General features: G+C 40.3%; 1 protein-coding gene across 3 annotated transcripts in view; it reads right to left on the bottom strand.

Moving 5' to 3' along the window:
• kmt2ba (lysine (K)-specific methyltransferase 2Ba) overlaps positions 1-22,659 on the bottom strand; it is a 30,476-nt gene extending 7,817 nt beyond the window's left edge. The window contains exons 1-27 of one of the 3 annotated variants that reach the window (XM_034124238.1): positions 22,290-22,659; positions 17,990-19,415; positions 17,583-17,755; positions 17,074-17,160; positions 15,046-15,202; positions 12,854-13,139; positions 12,267-12,328; positions 11,866-12,111; positions 11,651-11,760; positions 8,733-9,545; positions 8,241-8,354; positions 6,894-7,040; positions 6,242-6,334; positions 5,972-6,089; positions 5,703-5,816; positions 5,242-5,432; positions 4,133-4,234; positions 3,834-3,944; positions 3,268-3,344; positions 2,926-3,107; positions 2,464-2,549; positions 2,159-2,293; positions 1,832-1,990; positions 1,211-1,328; positions 1,002-1,080; positions 421-581; positions 88-249 (exon numbers count right to left, since the gene is read on the bottom strand). In XM_034124238.1, coding sequence (XP_033980129.1) covers positions 88-249; positions 421-581; positions 1,002-1,080; positions 1,211-1,328; positions 1,832-1,990; positions 2,159-2,293; positions 2,464-2,549; positions 2,926-3,107; positions 3,268-3,344; positions 3,834-3,944; positions 4,133-4,234; positions 5,242-5,432; positions 5,703-5,816; positions 5,972-6,089; positions 6,242-6,334; positions 6,894-7,040; positions 8,241-8,354; positions 8,733-9,545; positions 11,651-11,760; positions 11,866-12,111; positions 12,267-12,328; positions 12,854-13,139; positions 15,046-15,202; positions 17,074-17,160; positions 17,583-17,755; positions 17,990-19,415; positions 22,290-22,589 — 5,809 coding nt within the window. In that variant the 5' untranslated portion in view covers positions 22,590-22,659. Of the gene's footprint in view, positions 1-87; positions 250-420; positions 582-1,001; positions 1,081-1,210; positions 1,329-1,831; positions 1,991-2,158; positions 2,294-2,463; positions 2,550-2,925; positions 3,108-3,267; positions 3,345-3,833; positions 3,945-4,132; positions 4,235-5,241; positions 5,433-5,702; positions 5,817-5,971; positions 6,090-6,241; positions 6,335-6,893; positions 7,041-8,240; positions 8,355-8,732; positions 9,546-11,650; positions 11,761-11,865; positions 12,112-12,266; positions 12,329-12,853; positions 13,140-13,676; positions 13,740-15,045; positions 15,203-17,073; positions 17,161-17,582; positions 17,756-17,989; positions 19,416-22,289 lie in introns of those variants that run through there. The other 2 variants (XM_034124239.1, XM_034124240.1) reach the window with 2 other exon arrangements.
• Between the last annotated feature and the right edge of the window lie 2,251 nt (positions 22,660-24,910).

The following is a 24,910-nucleotide window of genomic DNA, read 5'->3' as shown; positions in this document are numbered from 1 at the left end:
GAAAGAGTGAAGAGAAGGCACCAGTGAGGTCTACTTCAGGAATATAGTACGATTTTAAAATCAAAACATATTAACCAAACTATTTACCTGGAGATGGAAGAGGTCGAGATGACCCTCCTGCTGGTTTCCTGGTCTGTGTGTAACCAGGACTTTTGGACCCGGGTGTGTTGTGCTGTTTGGAGTTTGGTGATGGAGTAGCGGACTTCACTGGGCTGGATGACGAGCTTAAACGCTCCGGGGACTCCATATCTGGCAGGGAAGAAAAAGTGTTAAACAAACACAACCAGCGTGCAACCGGAATCATTTATCCTCTACTAATAGCATTATAAAAGAAACACTTTAGTGCAACCAAAAATACAGTTAGATTCAGAACAGCAGTGAGTCTGTCATTCAATAAAGAAATACAAAGTTCCTGCTGACCTCTGTGGTGGTTGGGGCTGTGGATTATGGTGTGATTATCTTCATTGTCCCACCGTGGATCTTGTTCCTCACCAGGCAGAGGCGTGCTAACTTCTGTCACTTTACATGTGTACTTGCAGCGTCTACGAGGGTCCACAGTGCTCCAGTACAGCCGGGAACATCTGGTAAAGAAAGGGAAGAAGAACACATTTACATAAATAAAGTCGTTTTGAGAACAATAATTATATAATCCAATATATCTGATTATTTTGCCAGTGAACACACGTGCAGCATGATTGTTGTGTGCGATATACAACTTGAACTTGCTGTTTTACTGACACAAATAGTAAAACAGCAAGTTCAATGGGTTAAATTGAATTGAATTTTCAGTCGGATTTGATTTTTCCAGCACAAGTAGTTTGACATATGGTTTGAGTAAAAGTGGCAGAATTTCCTGGAAATTGGTTCAGTTTTAGATTCTCTTAAGTTGTTTAATAGTAAATGCTTTTGAAAAATGAAATATTGCCATCAGTGCATCTCTAGTTTTTAGTCACCAACATAATGAGAGATCGACCAGTTGAATGTTGTCAATGAGCACTTACTGATAGCCGACGGGATACAGCATCCTCCCATTTGACGACAGCTCTGATAACACACCAAGTTTCTGAATCTGCAGAGAGCCTTGAAGAAAGGAGAAATGATATGTGTTAGCACACCGAGGGCAGTCTGTCCTTTAGCAGTAATATTTCCTCTCTTTATGGAGACACAAGTGGCTCAAATCAACCGCAGACAGCATACAAGATAATCTCACCTATGGTCATGTTTATGGTTTCTGGCTCCAGGCCTGTGAGGAACTTTCTTCTGAGAGTGATCCCATCAAAGTCCACGTATACCCGCCGAGCGACTTCAAACCCTTTCCCAGACACCGTCTAAGAGACAGTGATAAACCACAAATCAATACACATCGATATATACTTGCACCTTGTGTGAGTCTGTTATTTCTTACATGATAATTCCTGTATTTTTTTAAATATTAGATCTATTAATATTCAATTAATAGACAGCTTTTCCAAGTCACTAATGTGCGAATATTCAGGATTATACCAATAATGGAAAATTAACACAAGTATCTCAGTATGAGTTGTTTTTATACCGACCCGTGACAAAAGCCTATATTGTCCTATCCCTACCAATCAAAACAATATGATAACAAATATTTTGAAATTGGCAAATCTTCGATGTTATTAATTTCCCTTTTGGTACTCTTATATTTTTGGATACGTATACTTTACTAATCTTGAGTAAATGAGTTTATTACAGAGTCTAAACTATTGTAATTCTACTGGTAAGCTGAATAAAATATCTGAGTTCATCTTCCACTACTGTTTAAAAACAAATGCAAGAGAAACCTGGGAGAAAATTGTGTCTATACCTTCACACTGACAAGATCTCTGTGTTTGAAGCAGAACATCTTCCTGTCCAGCTGAAACACACAGTGCTGGGCACGTGCACACATGAAGTGGAAATTACTCTGGCAGGTGGAGAGACAGCAGCCCACCGTGGCTCCTGACTGCCCACAACGATCACAGCGCTGGAGAATCAAGGACAAAAATCATGTTTTATTGACTAAAAATGATATCATAAAATGTTTCACACAGGTTTTCACTTATAAGCCAATCCTAAAACATTTAGAGCTAGAGAGACAAAATAACTATCCAGCTACAAGAAACAGTGCCTTTATTTCCAGGTAATATCTCACCAGGTGGCGCCCTCTGGAGACAGCGCTGTGCACTTGTAAAAGAGCACAGTTATCCTCATACACCTCTGCAGACCAGAGGCAGCAGTTAATGTGAGCCCACTCATTCTGTCCCAAGTACAGCAGCCGCCCTGCATCCTGTCAGGAGGGAAATACATTCATGTCAATAAATAAGCAGCAGATAGAGTAGCCTAGACCAAACAATGAATCAAGGAAATAAACTGTAAAATATTTGCTGGTGGAAATGTTTAGTAGTTGCAGCCGCTGCACCAAAAACACATGGAGCCAAAACTGTGAGCCAAACTCACCCTGGGAGGAAAATCTCCATTTTGTTGGCACAGGGCACACTGCCTCATATCTCCAGTGTTGGTACTATTCAGATCACCCTTTACACCTGTGAACGTACATACAAAAGAACATACTGTATCATACTGTATATATTTTTAATGCGAGAAAGCACAAATAAGTACAGATTCAAAGATATTGCATTTCGGGCCACACAATTATATTAAACATATTCTTAACTACCTTGAGTTTTATATTTGTACATGTTCACTAACATTTAAAACGTTTCTCCTTATTATGTTTATAGACTAATTCATGATTAAGCTCTTGACTTTTCAGATACTACAGAAATATGACAAAGAAAGCTCCTTTTTGGCAATTGCATGTGAGAATCCTGTAAAGATGATACTTCCCTATCATAAATTAACAACAGTTGGTTGTCAAAAGGTTGATAAAACATGATACAAATACAATAGTTTACATACCATGTGAATACAGAGTGCGGCTGTGCGGGACACCAAACTGCTGTGTCGTGACTGAGGAAACCACAGACTCAGTTTTCCCCGCCTGTGGGCCCCTGGGCTCTTTGGGCTGGTATGTCCGTTCCATCCACTGCGCATAGCTGTGCTCCTTAGATGGAGGGAGGACTGCTTCAGGAAGCATGCCACTACAAAGAGAAGTGTATTTGTTATATATCAAACCAACTTTTGGGGGGGTTTTGGACTAGGTGAACATAGTCTGCAAATGAATCGATAATAAAAAAGTGATGTTAGTTGAAACCCTTATATTAAGAGACTAATGTGTGTAAACTTTACTTGTTTTTTTACCTTGGTAATTCTCCAGATGACAAGTTCCACTTTTTCAGTTGGCTTGCAGGAAACCAACTGAACATCTGCTCAACGACCTGTAAGAAAATAAGAATTAAAGTGAGATCACGGGTAATGTTCTGAGGTAGAGGTGTCTTTTCTTGGCTATTTTTTGGGTCTAATAATTGAATGACAGCCTGTTAACCCAGAGGAATTTAGCAGTGACTTAATCTTGGTAATCTGACAGAGGAAACGGTACTAAAATAAGTACTCAGTCAAGGTTGTGCTGGCTGATAGCAGGAAAGCAAATAGTAGAACAGGATTCCCCTACACAAAGAAATGGAGAAACTAACACATATTTTAAGAACAAAAGAAGACAAATTGAATTAAAAAGGAAAAAATCGCTACACCAATAGCCTAAGTGAATAGACATAAAGATATAAGATTGTGACTATAAGATGTGTTCCCCTCCTAGAGATGTTAATGTGGAAAAAGGAATACAAATTATTAGATTTCTAGTGGACATTTTGAAACGTTGATCTCTGAAAATAAACTAATACCGTGGGAGATTTGTGAGGAAAGCTTACTTTGACATAGCGTTCCCCGGCCTGACTGGTGGGTCTCAGCTCCTCGGGGAGAAGCTCCTCCTCCTTCAGCGCTTTCCTCATCACAGAGACAACATCCGCATGGAAAGATTTCTGAAGGAGCAAGAAAGAGAGAAAGAAAGAAAGTCAGGGCTTCAATCATGAGGATTTAACAACAGAAGATATCCAAAAAGGAAAATGTCATTGCTACTCTCATTTATTGCTGACTGCTTTTGTACATGCACAGGAATTTAAAACAGGAAGGGCTCGTCTTGGTAGATTGTCAGTAAGAATATACTCACTATTGAGCTGTATCCGCCCACTTTAAACTTGCTTTCCATGGCTTGTAGATCACACACTGGTTGCTGTTCCCTGATAAGTTGTGTGTTGTTTGTTTCCCGACACTGAAACACAGAAACCACAGGACAATGAGAGGAATAATTCCGCCATCTGGTAGATATAAAAAACCAAAAAACAATAACACCCTTGCAACAACAACAAAACTGAGGAATTTTAAGGGAAGGAAAGCGTTACAAATGTTTGTTTATCAGTGTTAAAGTCAAGTATTAGAATCTTGGGGTATTGTCTTTTGAAACAGTGCTTGTTCTGTTTAAGAAACTGGAAGACTTTACCCTGTATCATTGTGTGTGGGATTGGGTAGAAATGAAAAGATGTTGGACTTCGGTGACAAGATATATTTCCCAAATAACCTCGTCTCCAATACCTTTAAGCCCTAAACTTTGTGTTTTAAGCATTTATCAAGAAGACTGTTCGCTATCGGTTAGGGAAAGAAAAATGGTTAACCTGCAAGCCAGGCGCTCAATTGCTTTGTGTTGGAAAAATGTTGGTTGCCCCTCCCTGGGCCACTGGTTTAACAATTTAACTTCGAGTCTGGCTCTTGAGAAACTCACATATATAGTAAGGAAGAAAGCTTCTGAATTTTACTCCATTTGGGAATTGTTTTGGGAATTTATAAAAAAATGGGGACATTGCAGAAGCTATGGAAGGTTAGAGTGAAAAGACTAAACTACTGTGAGGAAATGTTGAATATGGTTGATCTATTTGGAGAATTGTAAGCTATACTCTGCTCTGTTTGTGGATGTGCCTTTATTGTATTTTTGTTGAATTTGCAAATGTAATTATATTCTTGGTCTGTACTTTAAACTGATTTCTAGTAACTGCACACTAACCGCATTATTTTGTAATCTGCCATATGTCTAATGTTGGGGAAATGTTCGGTTGTGTTTGTGTAATGTGATAAATGTAAAAAATCAATAAATACATGTTTAAAAAAGAAAAGAAAAAAGAAACTGTAAGACTTTTAACCTGAGCTTAATACACACATTCAGAGAAAAATTAAGAATGATTATGACTGAAGAAAAAAGGCAATGTCCAGTGGATAAGCTCTTACCATTTTGCACTTGAGGAGGTGCTGTGTGGTGTTGTGGGAGAGGAGGTCAGTGAGCACCTCCTCCAGCCCGTCCACCAGCCTCCCCTGCAGCTCCACCTTCAAGCTGCTGCCTTCAGTCGGCTGCCCTCGGCAGGGGGAGCAGCTGAAAAACACTTTCTCCGTTTGGCTCGACAGCATCCCAACCAGCTCATCTGCATGACAAACAGACACAGAGTTCATTATTATACAGATTTATTATTCATTTCGGTTTTAAAATAAGTAAGCTGTAGTTGAAGTTAAAGCATGCACTTGTATTATTTTTACATTACAACTTATGTTTCATTATACATACGAAACTATGATAATATATACTGCAACATAACATGGTGATTATCTAACTAACAAGAAATGAATTAGTGTTTGTAATATAAAACTCTGAATCATTTTTGGAATTGAATAAATAAATAAACAGAGTTACTCACCCGAAAGTCCTTCACATGTGTAATGGATCCAGTGGCTGCACTGCGAACACTTAATCATCTGTGTGTGTTGATCATTGGCGTTGTAGCACGTGTTGCAGACGGTGCAGAAATTACCTGATGGAGACGCAGATCATATAATTAGTGACATCATCCATTGCTAGAGCCACACATAGAGATTCAGGTCATTTGGTTACCTGGTGGCTAAGTCTGGGAGCTTTCCAAACATATAGCCACTTAAAAATATGGCTAAAACACTAAAGAGGTCTTACCTTTTTTGTGGAGAGAAGTGCAGTCAGGACAAAGATCCTGCTCGTGGTTCCAGTCCAAGTCCCAGGACTTTCCAGGAGTCACGCCGCAGCTTTTACAACGAATGCATGTCATGCACACCTGCACAAAGACAACACAAAACAGCCAGCATGAGGCTATAGGAGTGATCACGATGAAAAGGCACATTTTTTTTATGGTTTATCTCTCAACATCCCTTAGACACTCCAAAACATTTAAAGGAATAGAAATATGAATATCTATTTGTATATTACCCAAGGCATGCTGCAGTTCATAGGTTTGGGGTAGGTTGGTCCCAAGCAGGAGGGGTGGTAGGAGGTTTGGCATCTCATGCACTGCAACACTGGCTAGAGGGGGGGGGGAAACAGAAAAGTACTTTAATATGAAGTTAATAAATAGCATAAATGTTTGACTAGCACCTCATCATAAGCCATAACTCTGTCAAAAAAAGTATCATCTAAATAAAGCAATATGATCTATTATTCTACCTATTATCCTATAGTATATTTTGCATCGGAGTTGGAAAAACATAGCGTGTTAATTCAGAACATAGTAGAAGAAATAGATATGAAGGTAAAAACCAAAACAGTATAAAAGGTAATGATCGTGTTACCTGAAGACACGATTGATATACATTTCTCTTTAAAGAAATCCATAGATGGAAAAACTCCAAGAATGAATTGCCTACTTGCATGTACAATATTTTAAATTATTCATATTGCTTGTGTGGAAGGCAACTAATAAAAACTAATACTGTTGGTTTTGTACCCACTACTAAAGGATATTACCAATGGGTCTTTATATTTACAGTATGAACTGAAGGAATATGTTGAGCAAGGAAAATAAATACATAAAACAGATGTTTTAGAAAAAAGGGTTTCCTTTAAGGGCTGCAGGGTCGCATACCTTTGTGCTCTTGCTTCGACGGCCACACACGTGACAGAACTTGCAGCGCCTGCAGCACCAGTTCTCCTTGTTCTCCTCCTGGGGGCGCTCCTCGGATGAGAGGCAGAAACTGTGGAAAGGCTCACAGCAGATCTGGCAGAATATCATCTGAAGGAAGAAGGAAACAATAGTGTTATTATTGGCACTGCAGAGCACCAGAACACCTAAACAACAACCTAAAATCCAACTCCAGACATGCCATGATTAATATTTGTTTAAGCATGGGTTTGGTTTCCCACATAAATAAAAAAAAGTCTCTCATCCAGAAATTCTTGATCCGGCCTCGTCACGTCTAACTAGGGTTGGGAACCGAAACTCGGTTCCAGATGAGAACCGATAAGAAAATGCCGGGTACCGGGTACCCATACAAAATACACAATTTCGGTTCTGCTTAACGGTTCCTAAACGCGGTAGACCCTGTATTCCACCGGGTCCGTCTGCGCCGCGGCGACCCGGTGGAATACCAGCGGCAGACTGGCTATCTGTGTGTTCTGGAGAATCACAGAACGGCCGGTCGTCAGCGGGTCGTCAGCGGGTCGTCAGCGGGTCGTCAGCGGGTCGTCAGCGGGTCGTCAGCGGGCCGTTGACGGCCGGCACCGCCCTTAATTTTTTTAAATGGCATCATGTAAGTTGCGCTGACAGGCGACAGAGGTCCACAGTTGCCGCGCAGCGACAGTTCACGAGCTCAGTCACTTCATAACACCAAAGATGGATCGCGGTAAACGCTCTAAAGTGAGGCTCCACTACACTAAAAAAGAAAAAGACAAGGCACAGTGTAATGCCTTGCCACAGGCATTGCTCAGTTAAAAGAAAGCACAGCTATTGTGCAATACATTTGTATTGCATGTCTATTTTTTTATTTGTAAAAATGTCAGTTAAAGCTTAAAAGAATAAAGATATTTTTGTTATCTAAACGTTTGACCTCTTTCTTTTACAATTTTGGAATCGAAACGGGGAATCGATAAGAACCGGAATCGATAACTGGAATCGGAATCGATACATTTCAAACGATACCCATCCCTACGTCTAACACTGATCGCACTACCTCAAGTTGTATGTATTATGATGCGCTGGAGCAATAAGTTCTGGCTTTTTTTTTAATGTTTAAATCTCAGATTTTTAGATACAGATACAACTTGGCATAGTCAAGGTCAGACCTTAAGAGATTAAACATGAGTGGAGGGGATCTTAAAGCCATCATAGATTGGAGATTAAATATGAAATACTGAGCGAACCGCTATATTTCTCAGAACAGTGTTTTAATAGGTAACTATGATACCTGTTCTATAAGCTCTGGTAAAGAATTACCTCATGTCGTCCTTTACTGGCGCAGAGCAGGCAGACAGGTTGTGGGGTGGTGGGGACGGACGTGAGGACGCTCAGGCCGCCCATCAGCCACACGTTCTGGACAGCACAGTCTTCCTGGGACACACAAGGAAAGAAAAGAAAAAGGAAGAGGAAAGATGATGAGTTTTTTTATTTTGTGCATTTTGAGTATCAGTTCATGAATCAAATGTATAGAAAAAATATCTACTTCATATTCCCATAACCTGTCTCAGGGCCTATTTATTTCTAATATCAGGATTAGGGCAAGTGCAGTACAAAATATTTAGTGGTTCATCTTTTCAAGCTAGAAGAAAATGCAATTTAAAGCCAATGACAAAGCAGTTTCTTTCCAATGAATTAGTTTACTAGTCATTTCAGACTCTGTTCCCTAAACAGCTCGTCATTAAGAAAAAAATAATGTGAAGTTGTACACCTCATGCTATAAAATGACCCAAAATGTATGCAAAAACTCACCTTGAAGTCCACACGAATCTTGTACTTGTTCTGCAACAGGCCTTTTTGGGGAAAACCGTTGGTTAACCCAGTCAGGCTGTTCCCTGATGCACACTCTGCAGGATTCTGGGAACGAAGGACATAGTGTGTGTCAGTTTTTACAGAACCGTCCTCCTCCTCCGTTTGAGGCTGATCCACTGGCCTGTCCTCCCGCTCCTTTAGCTGGCCCTCCTGTAACTCTGTGTGTGGATGGACGGTCTGAGGGAGCACTTGAACAGTTTTATCTTTGTTAGCTCTGTGCAAAACATCCGGGGGCTGCACCTCAGACTCTGGATGTTCCTGAAAACACAACTTTGACGAAACCTCTGTCACAGCTGACTGCAGTGTGGACTGGGGTTCTTGTTGTTGTTCTTGAGATGATGGGATAATTTTGTGCAAATGCAAGGATGATTCCACCAGAGTCTTAGGCAAGCGGTGCAATCGTAACGACACAAATTTCTGTGAGGGGTCTGTTATGGGATGCGGGGATGCTGGGGAAGGTGGAGAAGCGGGATGTGTTACAGGCTGGGGAAGTTCTGGAGAGCACTGCGGTGTGGAATGTGAAATAGCAGGCTGCATCATTAGCTGGGTCAATATCGGAGGTGACTTTGCAGCACCAACATCCGGACACTGGGGGCGCTGCTTTAGCAAAAACAGAGCGGACTGCAGGGTATTATCAGGCAGGCGGTGTAAGTGTATTTGTAGCTGCCGCTGCAGCTTCGGCTTTGGGCTTCTGGATGGGCTGGTTTCTGGTAAAGTGTCTCTGGACTCCATCGGCTCCGTGTTCTCCTGTTCCTGTGGAGGAGGGCACTGCCTAAGCCAACCAGCACGACAGGTTCCACAGTGATACGAATACTAGTGACATGCAGAGGTGGCGACTGGCAGCAGCCAAAGTGACAGAAAAGAAGTGCAATAACAACACTAGGCAGGAATGACAAGTAAGAAAAGGTAAAGAAGATTCAGCAAATGCATTCCGCAGCAGAAAAGATAACCCAGAAGCTCAAAGTAGAAGAACTAGATAAGTAAAGTGTGCAAGTCTCCAGAATCATAAAACCATTTTTATAAGCTATATTCTCCAATAACTTTTCATGTTTTGCAAGCATTTAGGTGTGTAAGCTGTGCCATGCAAATAGGCAGACAGTACGAGAATATATGATAAGTTAATTTACCTTGATGTAACTATTGATCTATTTAAAACAGACACTTGATTTATAGATTTATACCTCCCTATGACCTCACCTGGACACGTAGATTTGAGGTTGATACCGATTTAAAAAGAGCAAGAGAAAAATAAAGTAGGATTTGGTACTGATTTTGACACAAACAAAGAGAGTTCTCCAGTGTTGTAGCTTCAGTAGAGGGGTTGTCTTTGTTCCCTGTGCAATATGCAGTATGACGACAGACATTCAAAAGCTTTTTACAAACCTTAATAGAAAAAAAAGCATCCATTAGAGCCTTCATGTATGTCTACATTTTTCAAAGTGCATGAGTGATTTCATGTATGCAGGTTATCTGACGAAATATAACAATTTGTGAACAAACAAATCTGCAGCCAACAAAAGCTAATTGGGTGTTTACGATGTCACACCACATGTGGTTGATTTTGTGAACTTGCTACCTCTTTATTCTCGTCTTCAAAATATGGTGGCTTCCTTTGTTGCTGGTGTGTGAAGGAGGAGGAAGATGGAGTGACTGGATTGAGTCAATCATCAATGAAGAGCAGCAGGCAGTCGCCGACATTTTTCCAATTGTGAAATGTATGAAGAGGTTTTTAGGTGCGTATGCATGGGTACATGGTACTTCGACAAAAACCAGTAAAACCAATTAACAAATAGAGAGTGAGATTAGCTCAGCAATTGAAAGCAGCGACTATACATAATAAAAGAGACATTTCTCATGAAGAATGTCAGAAGACTTAAGCCATTAGAATCTCAAAAGGTGAAAGACAAGCCAAAAGTAATGTGCAATTCTTTCAAGACAAGAGCAAGCTGTTCCTAATAAGATCAGAATGTGAATTGATTAAATCAAACTCACGAAAGCAAGCAAAGAGTCAGGCAGCACAGCCAAGATGCATTCTTTTACTTCAGCTCAAGTTAAATATATAAGATAAATATTGTGTTTATTGTAACCAATTTCAAGTGGTGCTACTTTCATTAAAAAAATATCTTATTCTGTGTGATAACATTCAGCTAATGTGGTTGGAAGTTTGTGTATTTAATGCTGACACATTAAGATGCAAGGTCATTAATTTAACCCATGTAAACAACCCATGCCATAGCGTTGAATGGTCCCGTGTGTAAGACTTAGGGCAGAAATGGACTATAATATATATTATGTTACCAATAGTGTATAATCACCTGACACTAAACATTGCGTGCTATTTAGTCGGTTGCTATCATAATCCTGCATACTGGACCTTTAAGATACAGATTACATTTCAAAACTGGATGGTAAATAGGCAGCCTTTTTATATGAGCACAGCTTGACTCATATATCATTTATAAAACATAAGGTTAAGCACATGCAAGGTGTTTAATATGAAGGAGAAACTTAAAAGTCAGAAACAGAAAATTAGCACAGTTGAATTTGAAAAGTAGATTCACTCATCCCAACAAAGATTCAATAATTAAAATTGGTAACAAATGAAAGTGAGATGCAGACCTGGGCAAAGTGTTACTTCGAAATATGTATGGTCTTTTTATCAACATGAATATTCACAGTCAGTTAAGTGTTTAATTTAAACCAACAACAATTTGATTGAGGAATAAATTATCATAAATACAGACTGTTTCGTTTTTTTATCTTTACATTTTTACTCCACTTATTTGGAAATGTAACATTTTTGCCCCAGGTTTGATCAGGTGGATCACCAAGGAGGGAAATCTGCTGGATGTTTTTACCTTGTTAGCTCTGGGTTTGGTCCCGGGTCCTCTGGAGAACAGCCGGCGAGGCTTCGGCATCTCAGTCGGAGGGTCGCCTGGTAGCGTTCCTCCATCTTGAGGAACGAGACCTCCAAAAGAAGAAACAGATCTAAGACACAATTCTGATTCGACTGTGGTGATGTTTGGTCCTAACTTCTCATAAAACTTCAAAACAAAACCTAAGCTTCAGTTACCTTGCTTGTTATCAGAGGCTACAGCTGTCTTAACTGGCAATTTATCAGCCTTGTACTTTTCTTCTACTCCCTCCTCATCCTCAGATTCAGACTTCAGCAGGCTGCTGTAGGAGCGGGGCGTGATGTTACGTAGAGAATGTTTCCTGAGGCCAGGCGCCTTCGATGACGATCCCTCGGCTGTGACTCTAGATTTCCAGCTCGTATCCTCACTGCCTGACACGGGGCGGAGGAAATGCCTTGCCTTGACTGAGAAAAAAGGGAGCCCCTTGATTCATTTTGAGCAAAATATTTTTGATATGTTGTTGAATATTTTCAAGAAAATTAATTACAGCAACACATTTGAAAATGTACGGATACAATTATTGCAGGCTCTTTATTAAATTAGAGACTTGGAGACATACGTTTCAATGGTTTGATGACGCGATCCATCTTCGCTTTCTCAATCCGATCACACTTCCTATATCTGAGGAAGAAGAAACAGTAAAAGGTAATTATATACATGATTAAAACTGAGTAAATGTAAGTGGTAGACATCTTTGAATGTTGTTAAAAGTGTGCTCCCTTTCATTATCTGACTGATCAGAATGTTTTATTGGAATGTTTATTTATGATTCATCTCCAAAAATGTGTAGATGAATCATAAATAGATGAATCATAAATAGGTTTGTTTTTAACCTAAAGGGTAAACAGTATTGTAGGCACCATTAACTGCAATATATTAGAATTTGGTAAAACACTCTTTACTATAATAAAGAATATGTTTCCTATTTGTCTTCATAGGTGACATCAGAGTTAGATAACTAGCATTAAAATGGTTCAGTATTCAAGCATTTCTTCAAGTATGCAAAACTTGAGATCACCATATTTGAATAGTTAATATATTTTGCTGCCATCTCTTGATAGCCTTCTGTTCCAATGTCCATAAAAGATTTGCTAAAATGTCAACAGCCCTCTCCGTGAATGTAATAACCTGATTAGTCTAACTTACACGCAACACTGCCGCTTGGTGTTGGGCCCCCCGAACTTGGGCTTATCGAGGCAGTTGGTGCACTCTGCGCAGTCCTCCTCTATCAAACAGCCCTCGCAGCATCCACAGCGCCGGGAGCGGACTCCCCCAATGGCATATTGACCCTGGGCCGCCTTCTTCTTCTTCCTGAACATTTGGCCCCTCCCCCTCCCCCTGCCCATCCTCCTCCTCCTCTGGATGTGATCCTGAGTGACAAACCACTGATCCCGGCCCGGATCAGGCATCTCATCGTCATCATCGGCCACATCTGCAAGCAAGAGACAGAGAGGATGGGTAAAAGAGCCACAATATACAGTTTAAATATTCAGTGCATGTGTGTAGGGGCGACATCTTTGGATGCCAAATACTATTGAGTGTTGATGAGGCATCACAGGTCTAAATGCTGTGATTGAATGTGTTACAGTATATACACATTTTCTTTTGTCGTCTGGTTTCTAAAGGTACTCATTGCTAAAGTGTTGGAATAAGAAAGAGTCACTTTAGAATAAAGTTAGGTGGCTGGTAGAGTCTCTGACAAATCCATTGTTGGTAGAAATCCTCCTACCTGACCTTTTGAGATTTGAAAACTACTAATTCCTTTGACAACCTCTGGCATCCCCCAGTGGTGTTAATGTCATCTGGCACAGAGCAACTTCAAACGGAAAATAAATTACATAATTTTAAGTGAATAATAAAGCTGGATTTACATTGTGGAAGGATATCTGTTTCCCATTAGCACTAGATGTGTTCTTCAGGAGACAAAGTGCAGGGCAGTGAGTCTACTTGTCAAACGGCACTTCCTCACCTCATACTGAGTGATGCTCACTCGACCAGTGTTGGGTAAAGCTTTCCAACAGCGGTGGCTAATCTGTGTGTGACAAAAGATATTTTTGCTGGCAAATATCTTATTTACAACTACATTTAGCTAACAAAGCAGTTTTTTGTTTTTTTTGTGCTCAGCAGGTAACGTTTGCCAAAAGCTAGAAATATTGTGCTCTTTTAAGAAATAATAAATTTTACGTTGTTGTTATAACTGCAGAAGCTTAAGTTTGAGAGAATATTTTTAGCTGGTGAAGTTTTCAGTATAGTACTTTAGCAGATCAGCTTTGCCAAACAGAAACTGGCAGAAATGTATTTAGGTTTGGACAACGCTTATGAAGCAAATAGGAGAAATTGAATTGAAAAACAGTTGACCTACCTGAGAGCATGGCTATATACCGTCTCAAGTCAATCAATTTCTTTACAATCAATCTATGAATAAAGTGGAAATCACAATTATCCCATGGTCCTAGCAACAACTGTAGCAACAATTCATGCTGCACACTTTGGGTGACAGCAACACAAATTATTAATAAATGATGAAGCTTCATTAGAAAACCCTGATAGAAGCTTCAAATGTAAACAATAATTCAATTATGTTCAATTATCATTTACACACGGCATCTATTGCACGTCTGTCCGTCCTGGGAGAGGGATCCCTCCTCTGTTGCTCTCCATGAGGTTTCTCCCATTTTTTCCCATTAAACTGTGGGGTTTCTCTGGAAGTTTTTCCTTGTACGATGTGAGGGTCTAAGGACAGAGGGTGTCGTATTGTTATATTGATATTCTGTACAAACTGTGAAGTCCACTGAGACAAATGTAACATTTGTGATATTGGGCTATATAAATAATCATTGATTGATGACATTGATGTTCAGCCAATCCAGTGATCCGAGGAACAATCCGGTTTCACAACAATCCTCCCTTCAATATAAAAGTGTGTAACAGCCAACAATCTGAAAGAAAAACCATCACTGCCAACAACAGGCAACCACAACTCCAATCATTTCAGACCTTCTTGTGCAGAATTAAAATATGAATGCTTTAAGACTTTTCATGTCCTGCAGTTACTAAAATGATTGATTCCCTTATTGCCTTTGTGTCAGTTTCTGGACAAGTTCAACCAGTTCCTTAGCAGGGAAGATCAGTTAACCATCTATTGGCTGCTTTTATTCCTTCATGTGATCATCATCATCACAACAACAGCACCAAGTGAAAACATCAGTTTCTTGCTTGTTCAAATCCAAATCATTGCACATACATAGTGCAATGCAAAATGTACCATCTCTTATAAAGACGAAGTGAAGATCATTTCTGCATTTTACCTAAAAACATCACATGTGTTTGCATTGTACCTTCTGCTGCGGGAGAAAAGGTGATGCCCTCTCTCTCGTGGAGCGGCAGGGCGCTGAGTCGGGGGATATCGTCTGGCACCAAGGCGCGGGGCTGACCCAGAGCCACCGCTGCTGCCCGACACACATGTTTGATCCTCGGCCCACCTAGCGGCTGCTCCTGAACACAAACCAAGAAAAATTTAAAATGCAGAAATGTTTGTAAACAGATATTGGCAACATCTCACTATGAAATCTCATCTGACATTAAACTCACAGTAGGATACACAGGGTTCTTACACCTTTTCCAAAGTCAAATTCAAGCACTTTTCAAGCATTTTCAAGGTGCATTTTCAAGCTTTTCAAGCATCTTACAGCTGTTGTAAATTACATATTTATATACACATACTTATACTCAAATGATTATTTCCCTACCTCACATTAAATCAGATGTTCTTTATGCTATAAACAACCAAATGTGTGTTTCATAATAGCATTCTACATGACGATGAAAAATTAAAAATGTTAGAAAAGAAAACTAAGTTTAATATTTCAAAATGAGTGACCCATCTGTACGTAGACTGGGCATCCCATATAACCTGGCTGAGCCAATATAAAACAATCAGCCAAATAACTTTTCAATATATTATTGATTACTATTTTTGAGGTACTTTTAGGTTGGCAGTAAACACAAGTCAGAGGTAAATGGTGTACTTTGACTCCACTACATGTATTAATACCTTTAGTTACTTCACAGATGTGGATGAATGATGTGAAATATAATCAAGTGTTAAATCAGACTTTAGTTCCACCTGGAGTAAATTCACAAGCTACTCTGTAGTATACAAAGTCATTCAAACTAGCTGCAACTTTACCAGCTTTGATAACACTTTCATGATCAATCATTATAAAACATATCATATACAATTATTAGGGATGCTCCGATCGCCAATTTTGGAGCCGATCGCCGGAATCAGTATCGGCCGATACCGATATCGCTCTCTCCCCCTCTCTCTCTCTCTCCTGACAGCCCGTCAGTATCTCCTGCAGCTCACTGATCCAGTAATGAGCGACCCGACAGTGAAGAATAAATATATTTATAACTAGTTTAGCTTGTTCCAGAGGTAGATAAAATAGCTAAGTGTGTTAGGTCTAACTCTTAATGTGTGTTTTGCTCCGCTCACCGGTCCGTCACAGCGGGTGGAGCTGCAGGATTTCTGCTTCACACACACGTTGCATACCGCTATTTTATTGTCATTTTCGGACACTTAAAATACTGCCAGACTAGTGAAGCCATTTTGGCGAGCTTGTTTTGCCACGCACAGAGAAAAGTGTCATGTATTTTACATGCAACGATAGCCTAATCTAAAATGCTCTACTATGGCGTACCTTTCGTGTGGTGTGTGGCTCGTCAGCGCAGACTCTCGCATCGTTATTGTTGCACACTTTGCAGGAGGCTACTCTTGGGCTTCGCTTGACCCTCGTCTTAGCCATGGCTTGTATTTGTCTTCTGCTAGCCAACGCTCGTTGAAACGGCAACCTCCTGGCATACTGTCATCTATCACTCTCATCAGAATGCCCAGGTCACTCACACACGTAACAAAAACACTTGCCGGTCACGCGCATTGCGCGGGAAGGCCGGAGCGGAGCTGTTTTATGTAAAAGCGAAGCAATTAAGCGCGCTCCGACTTCTTTATTTTCTTTTAATCTAAAAAGCGAAGTAAAGCATTTACAATTTCAAGCACTTTATCCCAAATTCAAGCACCATTCCCAAAATTCAAGCACTTTTCAAACCTTGAAAACACCTCGTACAATTTCAAGCATTTTCAAGGATTTCCAGCACCCGTACGCACCCTGGATACAGTTCCCATTGTGAAGTGCAAAGGTTAACAACACATTTAGCAACCCTTTCCTAATGTAAAATAAACGTTATACTATGTTAAAGGTTTATAGCACTGTATGATTAATTTGAAGCACTCACAAATATTCTGTAAAGGGGAACCTCACCAGCAAATCAGATATGACATGACATTAATATGTTTAATTTATTACCTCAGAACTTTTATCTTTGGGAGATAAGCCAACTCTCCTCCTCCTCCTCCTTCTCGTCACTGGCACTCGTGATTCTCCTGAGCCCAACTGTCGGCCCAGCCGAGGAGGGAAAATCAAGGTTCCATGTTAGACATGCTACAACATTTACATTTCCAAAATTCTAATTTTGAGAGCCTGAAAACCACATCATTGACATATAATTTCAGCCTTAGGGATTTTAGTGGCTTTTGAACTATCCATAGTATAAAAAGTTAGGGAAGATTGATTTAAATGGGGACATATTATGCTCAATTTCAGATTCTTAAAATCAAAATGTATCTCTATTCAACCTGTCTGAAATTCCCTCCTGCAATAAAGGCCAGTGTACTCAGATAAAAATTGGGTTAAAGTACTCAGATGAGGAGAAGTATATTCAAATGAGCCTGCATGCAACTCAAGAAGGGTATCCAAATCTGAATGTTTTAAATCTTCCTTCCTACTTCTGCAAAGACTTGATCTTCGGTTCTTACCTGCGACATCTTTAGCTGCTTCTGCTGATCAATTTTGATGAGCTGGACTTTGGCTTTCTTCAGCAGGTGGAGCATAGTCTTATTAGCTCCACTGAGACCAATGCGATAGCTGGGACCACTGACTTCCACCGCCTCATTGCTCTCCCCGGGGACGCCTCCCGCTTCATCTGTAGCTAAATACATTAATAAAGCAACTCTGGTAAGATTGTGTACAACCAGACACATCATCACTGCACACAAACTACTGAAAACACATAGCCTATGCATGGATTCTATTTTCAGGCCTAGAGATTTGTTTCATTCTCAGGTAAATCTTTTAATATATACATTTCACAAATGAGTGCTGTAATGTTTGAGCTTCTGTAAAAACAAGATCTCTCTAAATAATAACACAAACAAATTCTTACTGTTGCTGCCTGTATCTCCTGACGGCGTACTTGAGGGGGCTGCCATATCAGCGTTCACCAACACGGCTAGTTTCCTGACAACACCCGGCGCATCCATCTCCTCCATCATGAGCTTCGAGCGCCGCTTCTTCCTGACGTGAGAGGTCAACCCGTCGCCACTTTGTTGATAGCTCCCTTCAGTGTCTGAGTGGCCTTTCTTTTTCTCCGCCAGTTTCAAGGTCAGTTTCTTAAGGTTCTTGTAAATCTCGAGGTGGCTCGTGCCTGGCCTGGGCTTTGATGGGAACTTTGCAGACGGGCTGTCGGTCACAGATGTAGAGTCACAGTCTGACTGCAGCGAGTTGCCATCATAACTCGAGTCATGGTATGATGGACTTGGTTTTCCATCCTCTCTCTGTTGACTTTTCTGCCATGTTGCCAGAGAACCCTTCGGAAAGGGGATCATTTCCTCGTCCAGGAACCTCTTTGGAGTTTTGATGACGCGGGAGGACCGTCCACTCGTTACAGTAGTGGAGGTGTTGGGGTCACCCTCAGATGGGGTGATACTCTGACTCTGCATCTGCTGCTGGTTCCCACCCGGAGTCAGTGGGGCTGGAATGGGCTCCGTTACATAGGTGTAAAAAACATGCCTAGTTCGATTACGACGAACTTTCGGACGTCTAACTTCTGGCGAAGCGTTTGGCTTCGGCTTTCGCTTGTGCCCATACAGAGATTTGTGTTTCCTTTTGAGTATTCCTTTTTCAGGGGAATCTGTGGCTTTACACTCGAGTGGCATTGCTGCTTCGTCTCCACTCTGGGCCTCAGCTCCGGCCTCTGGAGAGGCACCCATACCCTTAGCCGTTCTCTTCCTCTGCCGTTTCTGAAAGGATGTGAACGACAGAGCTGCTGCTTGGGAGGTGCGTCTGGTGTGCCCAATCATGCGTTTCACAGATATCTGTGGCTGAGATTGGTCCGTGTCTGAATCCTCAGACACCTCGCCTGGTTCTTTGACCTTGGAAGCTTGCCTGGTGCCACCAGCTGAGGTAGCGGCTGTTTGGTTTTGCATGTTGCGCGAGTATGCTGATTTTCCTGCTCTCCTAATAAAGCCTGCTGCTCTTGTACGGCTCTGTCTATCTGAGGCCTGCGCGCCAGCATGTTTGGCTACTACAGTAGGAGCTACCTGCTTGCCGTGCAGTTTAATCAGCACCTTGGGTATATCTTGGTCTTTAGATGGGCTCTCTATGAAACCATGGTCTTCTTTAGGAACTCTGGATACAATTTTTCCAATAAGAGACGATTTTGGACTCTTAGGTATAATCTTTCCTAATAGAGGCTTTGCTTCCAGAGAGCGGACTGAAGCTGGGGGAAGCTTTGCTCGGCTGAGTAAAGACGACCTAGGAGTTTTCTGTGGACTAGCTGTGGTGGTCCCAAATCCAGTGAAAACGTCCTCCTGAAGAAGAAAGAAAGTACAACCATTAAATTGACATAATACATTTAGACATGTTGAAAATAAAATAGGTTTGCTTCAGATAACTTGTTTTTACATTAGGCGTTAGACTGACCTACACACCATCAGTGTGACAAATAAAACAAAATTTAAGGGCCAACTTTTAACCAAAATGTCAAAGAAATCTTAACATTTGAACATTTTCCAGGTCACTTGTAATTATTGCTGTTTTCATTGTGAAAGTAAAACCAGATTACATGCATATTTATCACCTCATTGTGCCATAAGGAATCAAAAAGAGAAAATGGTAAAAAATACAAATGGAATTGTGTGGGCAATTTTTGCCACAGCACCATCAGTCTTACTCCAGAGTTGCATCAGAACAGTGCTGGTGTTTCAATCTGTAAATTCACTTTAAGAAATAACTCAGCCGATTCTCTGCATGTGCATGATTGATAATGGTAGTTATACACAGTGTTACACTCAAGGGAAGAAAGCTTTTAGATGTGCAGCTCCACTAACTTGGAACAGTCTGCAAAAAGAATGGAAAATTACCAATCTGGTACCACTACATGTTTTTAAAGCTCGGTTGGACGCTACACCATCAGATGCTGTTGGTACCTGTACATGTGGATAGCTATGTAAATTGTAATCCCTGTAATTTTTGCTGTATGATGTCCTTTTGTTGTTCTGTTGTTTATGTTTTTATGTCTTCATGTGGAACCTACTGCAGCAGGTCTCCCTTGAAAAAGAGATCATTGATCTCAATGGGATTTCAACTGGATAAATAAAGGTTTTGAATTGAATTGAATTGAAGCTACATTCGAATAAAAAGCAGGCTTTTTTTAACCATTTCTCCCCTAATAGAGATTTTGATCAAGCAGAATACTGGGTAATACAGAATCATTTATATCGCCACAAATATTTAAGTAGATCGTTGGAACAGTCAGCGTGCAGCAACCCCTCATTCACGCCTCTACCTGAGATGCAAAGATTAGATACTACAGCAGATCAAAATCACGCTTTGACCCGATTCCATATCTCTCACATCCATCTTCCTGTGCAATATAATAACATCTCCATAGATCTGTCAGATATGAAATCTTCCCACTGATATATATTCCAAACCCTTGAGGAGCACATGAGTGTGTGGCACTAGGTGACGTGTGGTTCTCCAGTTGAACAGCACCCACAAGCTTAAGCACGGGCCATGTGACTGTTACAGTCCACTCTAAAGGGATTGCATCAGTGAAGTCCGACTGATGTCAGACACTAAAGCCCCTGCTCTGGATTAAATAATATGATTAGATACAAATTTGGCATGATACCATAATCAACCCGGATCCTGTCTGGACGGAGCTACAAGGAGACCACCCTTGATGTGAATGAAATGTAAGACACTTGCTTCTGTGAACAAACACAGATAATATAAATACTGTGGTGTATTCCTCTTTTGTTTGTCGTAAAATATTTTGTTTCATTATGAATGAATCCAGGTCTTACTAAGGATGCATTGTATACACCAAACACTTTTTATTGGGTGATAATGGTACATGTGTTTGTATTATTTAGTGGGTGGCGGTATGCACCTGTAACATTTGTTTTGTGATCCGCCATTAAACGCAGAACAACAAGAGCAGCACACCGACAAGAAAGCTAAATGTGTTGTCAAAGGTGGGGACGTTTTTCACCGTTCCACAAATAACAAAAATATTCACATGAAAAAGAAATAGATTCCTGACAGGAATTGCTTTTGCATTTTTAATCTAAATAAGGCCAGAGTGCATAAAAAGCATCAAAAGACTGTTTAAGCTTGTTTATTTATAAAGGCCCAGTGAGGCTAAACCCTGAATGTCCACAAAGCCTAAATATGATTAATAATCAAATGAAAAACTAAATAAATCTCTCCCAACACGATTTCTACCTCAGTGCTATTGCCCCCTCTCATCCATGTCAATCAGCCAGACTTGATTTTAGCAGATGGCACTTTGCATTAACTCCATGCTTTCTTGTAGCTTGCAGGCCATCAACTAAAACTCCTGCTATTTTAAATAGAGTGATCTTATAAAGAGAAGAAGTTTGATTACTCTTTAACTTTACCTCTAAAAAAACATCAATTATCAAAAGGGAGAGTCATGATGGGCTTGATAAATGTTTATAAACAAAGGGCAGTGCAGAATTAAGTTTAAGAAAGGTTTAAGATTGTTCAGTGTGGTCCAATGTTTTTTAATGATTCAAATCTAGGTGATTTTTCTGTTTGCGTCCCCTTTGCATCACTTTCAAAACACCGAGCAGTCAGCTGACAGCTACAACGTGGAGAGTGTGAACCCAGATCAAGCAGCTGCAACGTTAAATACGACAAGATAAGCCGCCTGTGTATGTCAGCACAGAGTGGGAAATTCAACTCAACAAAGCGCGTCAGGGGATGAATACACAAAGACATTTAGTGGTTTCAACAACAACACTCATTCACGATTGTCATCATACCGCCAAAGTTTCCGCCTAATGCTCTTATCATGCAAACAAACTCAGCTGGACTGACGCTGATATCTGTGTATGTATGGCTGTTGCAACTTACAGCAATAATATCACCATTTATTTATGTCAAAAGACATAATTCATATTTTGTACAATATAATTATAATATACTCAACCAATCTTAAGCATACCCTGCAGGCAGACGGCTAGCATAATGCCTATTTTGGGTTACTGTTTGCTATCCAAGTTACGGCTAACTAGCTCTACGTTAGCCTAAATACTTTTTGTAAGTAACACATAATTTAATTCTAATATCGTTATTTGAACAAACTGGCTTTATGCACCCCGTTAAACCCTTTGTTACACATCTAGCTGACGGGCTACAGTTAGCTTATTCACCTCCTCTTCACTGGACATGAAGCCCGCATCTCTCTGCCTGCTGTGCTTCTCCCACACCCCGAGCAGGCGCAGCAGGGCCGGGTCCTCGCTCAACGCCAGGCCGATGTTTACGGGCCTCGGCCCTTCGGAAGCCAGATCCCCGTCGTCCGAGCCCAACCTTCCGCATTTGATACGTTTCTCCGAGCGCAGCCTGCTGCGAACCGTGCACGGCCGACCCGGGAAGCGAGCCCGAGCCGGCGCTTGGATGCTCAAGCCCGCCACGGTAGCGGGAGGGGATAATCCTCCTCCCGATGCCGCCATTATTTACTACAACAACACGGAGCTGGCAGCGGCTGACAGCAGCAATCTGAGGATCTGAGAGGCAAGATGGTCTGCGCGAGCAAAGGCGCGAGATAGAAAGGAAACACAGGTGCATCATGGGAAAACGAACTTCGCCGGCCCAGAGCGACCCCTGCTCGACACACTGCGAGACTTCGCTTGTGCAGATCAGTTTTATTTAATTAAGCGTATTTATGGGCTTAGATTTGTCTCATAAATATTTGTGTGAACATAAAAATAATTTGTGTGTAAATATGTGATTTGTAAATGAAAAATACTATCCACAAATGCATTTAAAAGATTTGCAAACTCACAAATAAATGTGCAAATGTAAAACAGATCTGCAAATACGCAAAATATTTTCACAAATAAAAAAAAGATCTGTGAATACAATTAATTTACAAATAAACGAAAGGAATTTGTGAATATCTCTTTAAAGGTCCCATGTCATGCTTTTCCGGTTATTACCCGTCCCCTTGTGTGTTATGAAGGTTTTTATGCATGTAAACGGTCTGCAGAGTCAAAAACCCTCAAAGTACACCTGATAGGCAAGATGCCGAAAACGCCTATAAGGGGAGGAAAGGATGATATACAGTGTATTTATGTATATTTACACATATTCATTTTGTACATTTCTAAAAATAAAGTTTGATGGAAATACTTAGTAGCCTTTCTTCCCTGAATTATTTGCTCCTATAACATATCATTCATATATAGCAAACCATGATTAGATTTTTAATCAAACAGTAGTAGTTTATTACATGTAAAAATAACTTACTCTTCTATAACAACAGTTGTAGGTACAGTTCGGTTAGTTAGCGTATAACATATACGGCTGTACCGACGCCATTGTAAGACACTGATGTTCCGCTCAGAGCGAGCCGAAAAAAGCACTGTTAGACATGGGCGGAGCCTCTTTGGTGGTTGACTAATCAGAACAGAGTGGCCGAGCTGACCAATCGGAGCACACTGGGCTCACAGGGAGGGGGGGGGGGGCAAGAGCTCCAAAGAGCCGTTTAGGACAGAGAGTTAATACCGGTGAATACACATACTTTACAGAGATGCTGTATGCGAAACCAATGTGAGTTTGGAAAATTGCACAGTATAAATCTATTTTAGTATACCTCAATAATGGAATTATGATCAGTGGAAATGGCCACGACATGGGACCTTTAACATTGACAACTTTCGATCAGGCAAGTGTGAATCTATTTAGTATTTGTCAACCAAAAATGCGCTTGTGGATCTCAAATCTCTGCTTGTGGATCTCAAATCTCTGCTTGTGGATCGTCTTTTTACACACACAGAAGGCTTCTCAATTCTCGAATTTCCCCTCCTCGACTTCTCGGTCCTCCGGTAGTGACCCAGAAATGGATTTCAGCGCGCCATGTTGAAGGACATCTCATTTCTCTAAATGCACATCGAGGACCGAGCATCGAGGAGGCTCTCTGGAGGAGCTATAATCGAGGATACACTGGGGGTGTTTCTCAATGTCGAGGAAGGCTGCTCCAGAGACACTATTTCCATGGGAGCCTGCCTGCAGGCGCCAGTCTCAGGACACCTCCACTCTGAGGACACCTCCACTCTCAGGACAGGAAGTGCATGCACGCTAAGAATTACAAAATAAAATCGCCACTATCAGTACAGCGCCACTTTCCGAACAGGAAATGCACGCAAATACAAAATAAAATCGTACTGACACTTATATATATATAGAGAGAGAGGGATAGAGATATATATATATATATATACTATGTATATATATATATATATATATATATATCTGTATATATATATATCTATATATATATATAACATATGTATATCTATATATATACATATGTATATATATATATTATATATATATATATATATATCTCTCTATACTATGTATATCTATCTATACATATATCTATCTATATATATATACCATATGTATATATATATATACATATGTATAATATCTATACATATGTATATATACATATGTATATATATATTACTATGTCTCTATCTATATACCTCTGTATATATCTATATATTATATCTATATATATATCTATATCTCTATATATATATATATATCATATATATATCTATCCCATCTTCTCTCTATCCCTCTGTCTCTCTATGTATATCTCTCTATCTATCTCTCTCTATATCTATCTATATCCCTCTATCTCTATTTCTCTATATCTCTCTATCTCCCCTCTGTATCTTCTCTCTAGTCTCATAATACCTATATATATGATATATAATAATTGTAATAATTATATATATATATGTATCTTTATATATATATA

This window comes from Trematomus bernacchii, unplaced genomic scaffold (genome assembly GCF_902827165.1).
Source record: "Trematomus bernacchii unplaced genomic scaffold, fTreBer1.1, whole genome shotgun sequence".
Lineage (NCBI taxonomy): Eukaryota > Metazoa > Chordata > Actinopteri > Perciformes > Nototheniidae > Trematomus > Trematomus bernacchii.
Note: the sequence above shows the minus strand (reverse complement) of the source record. Positions and strands in the feature narration are given on the sequence as shown.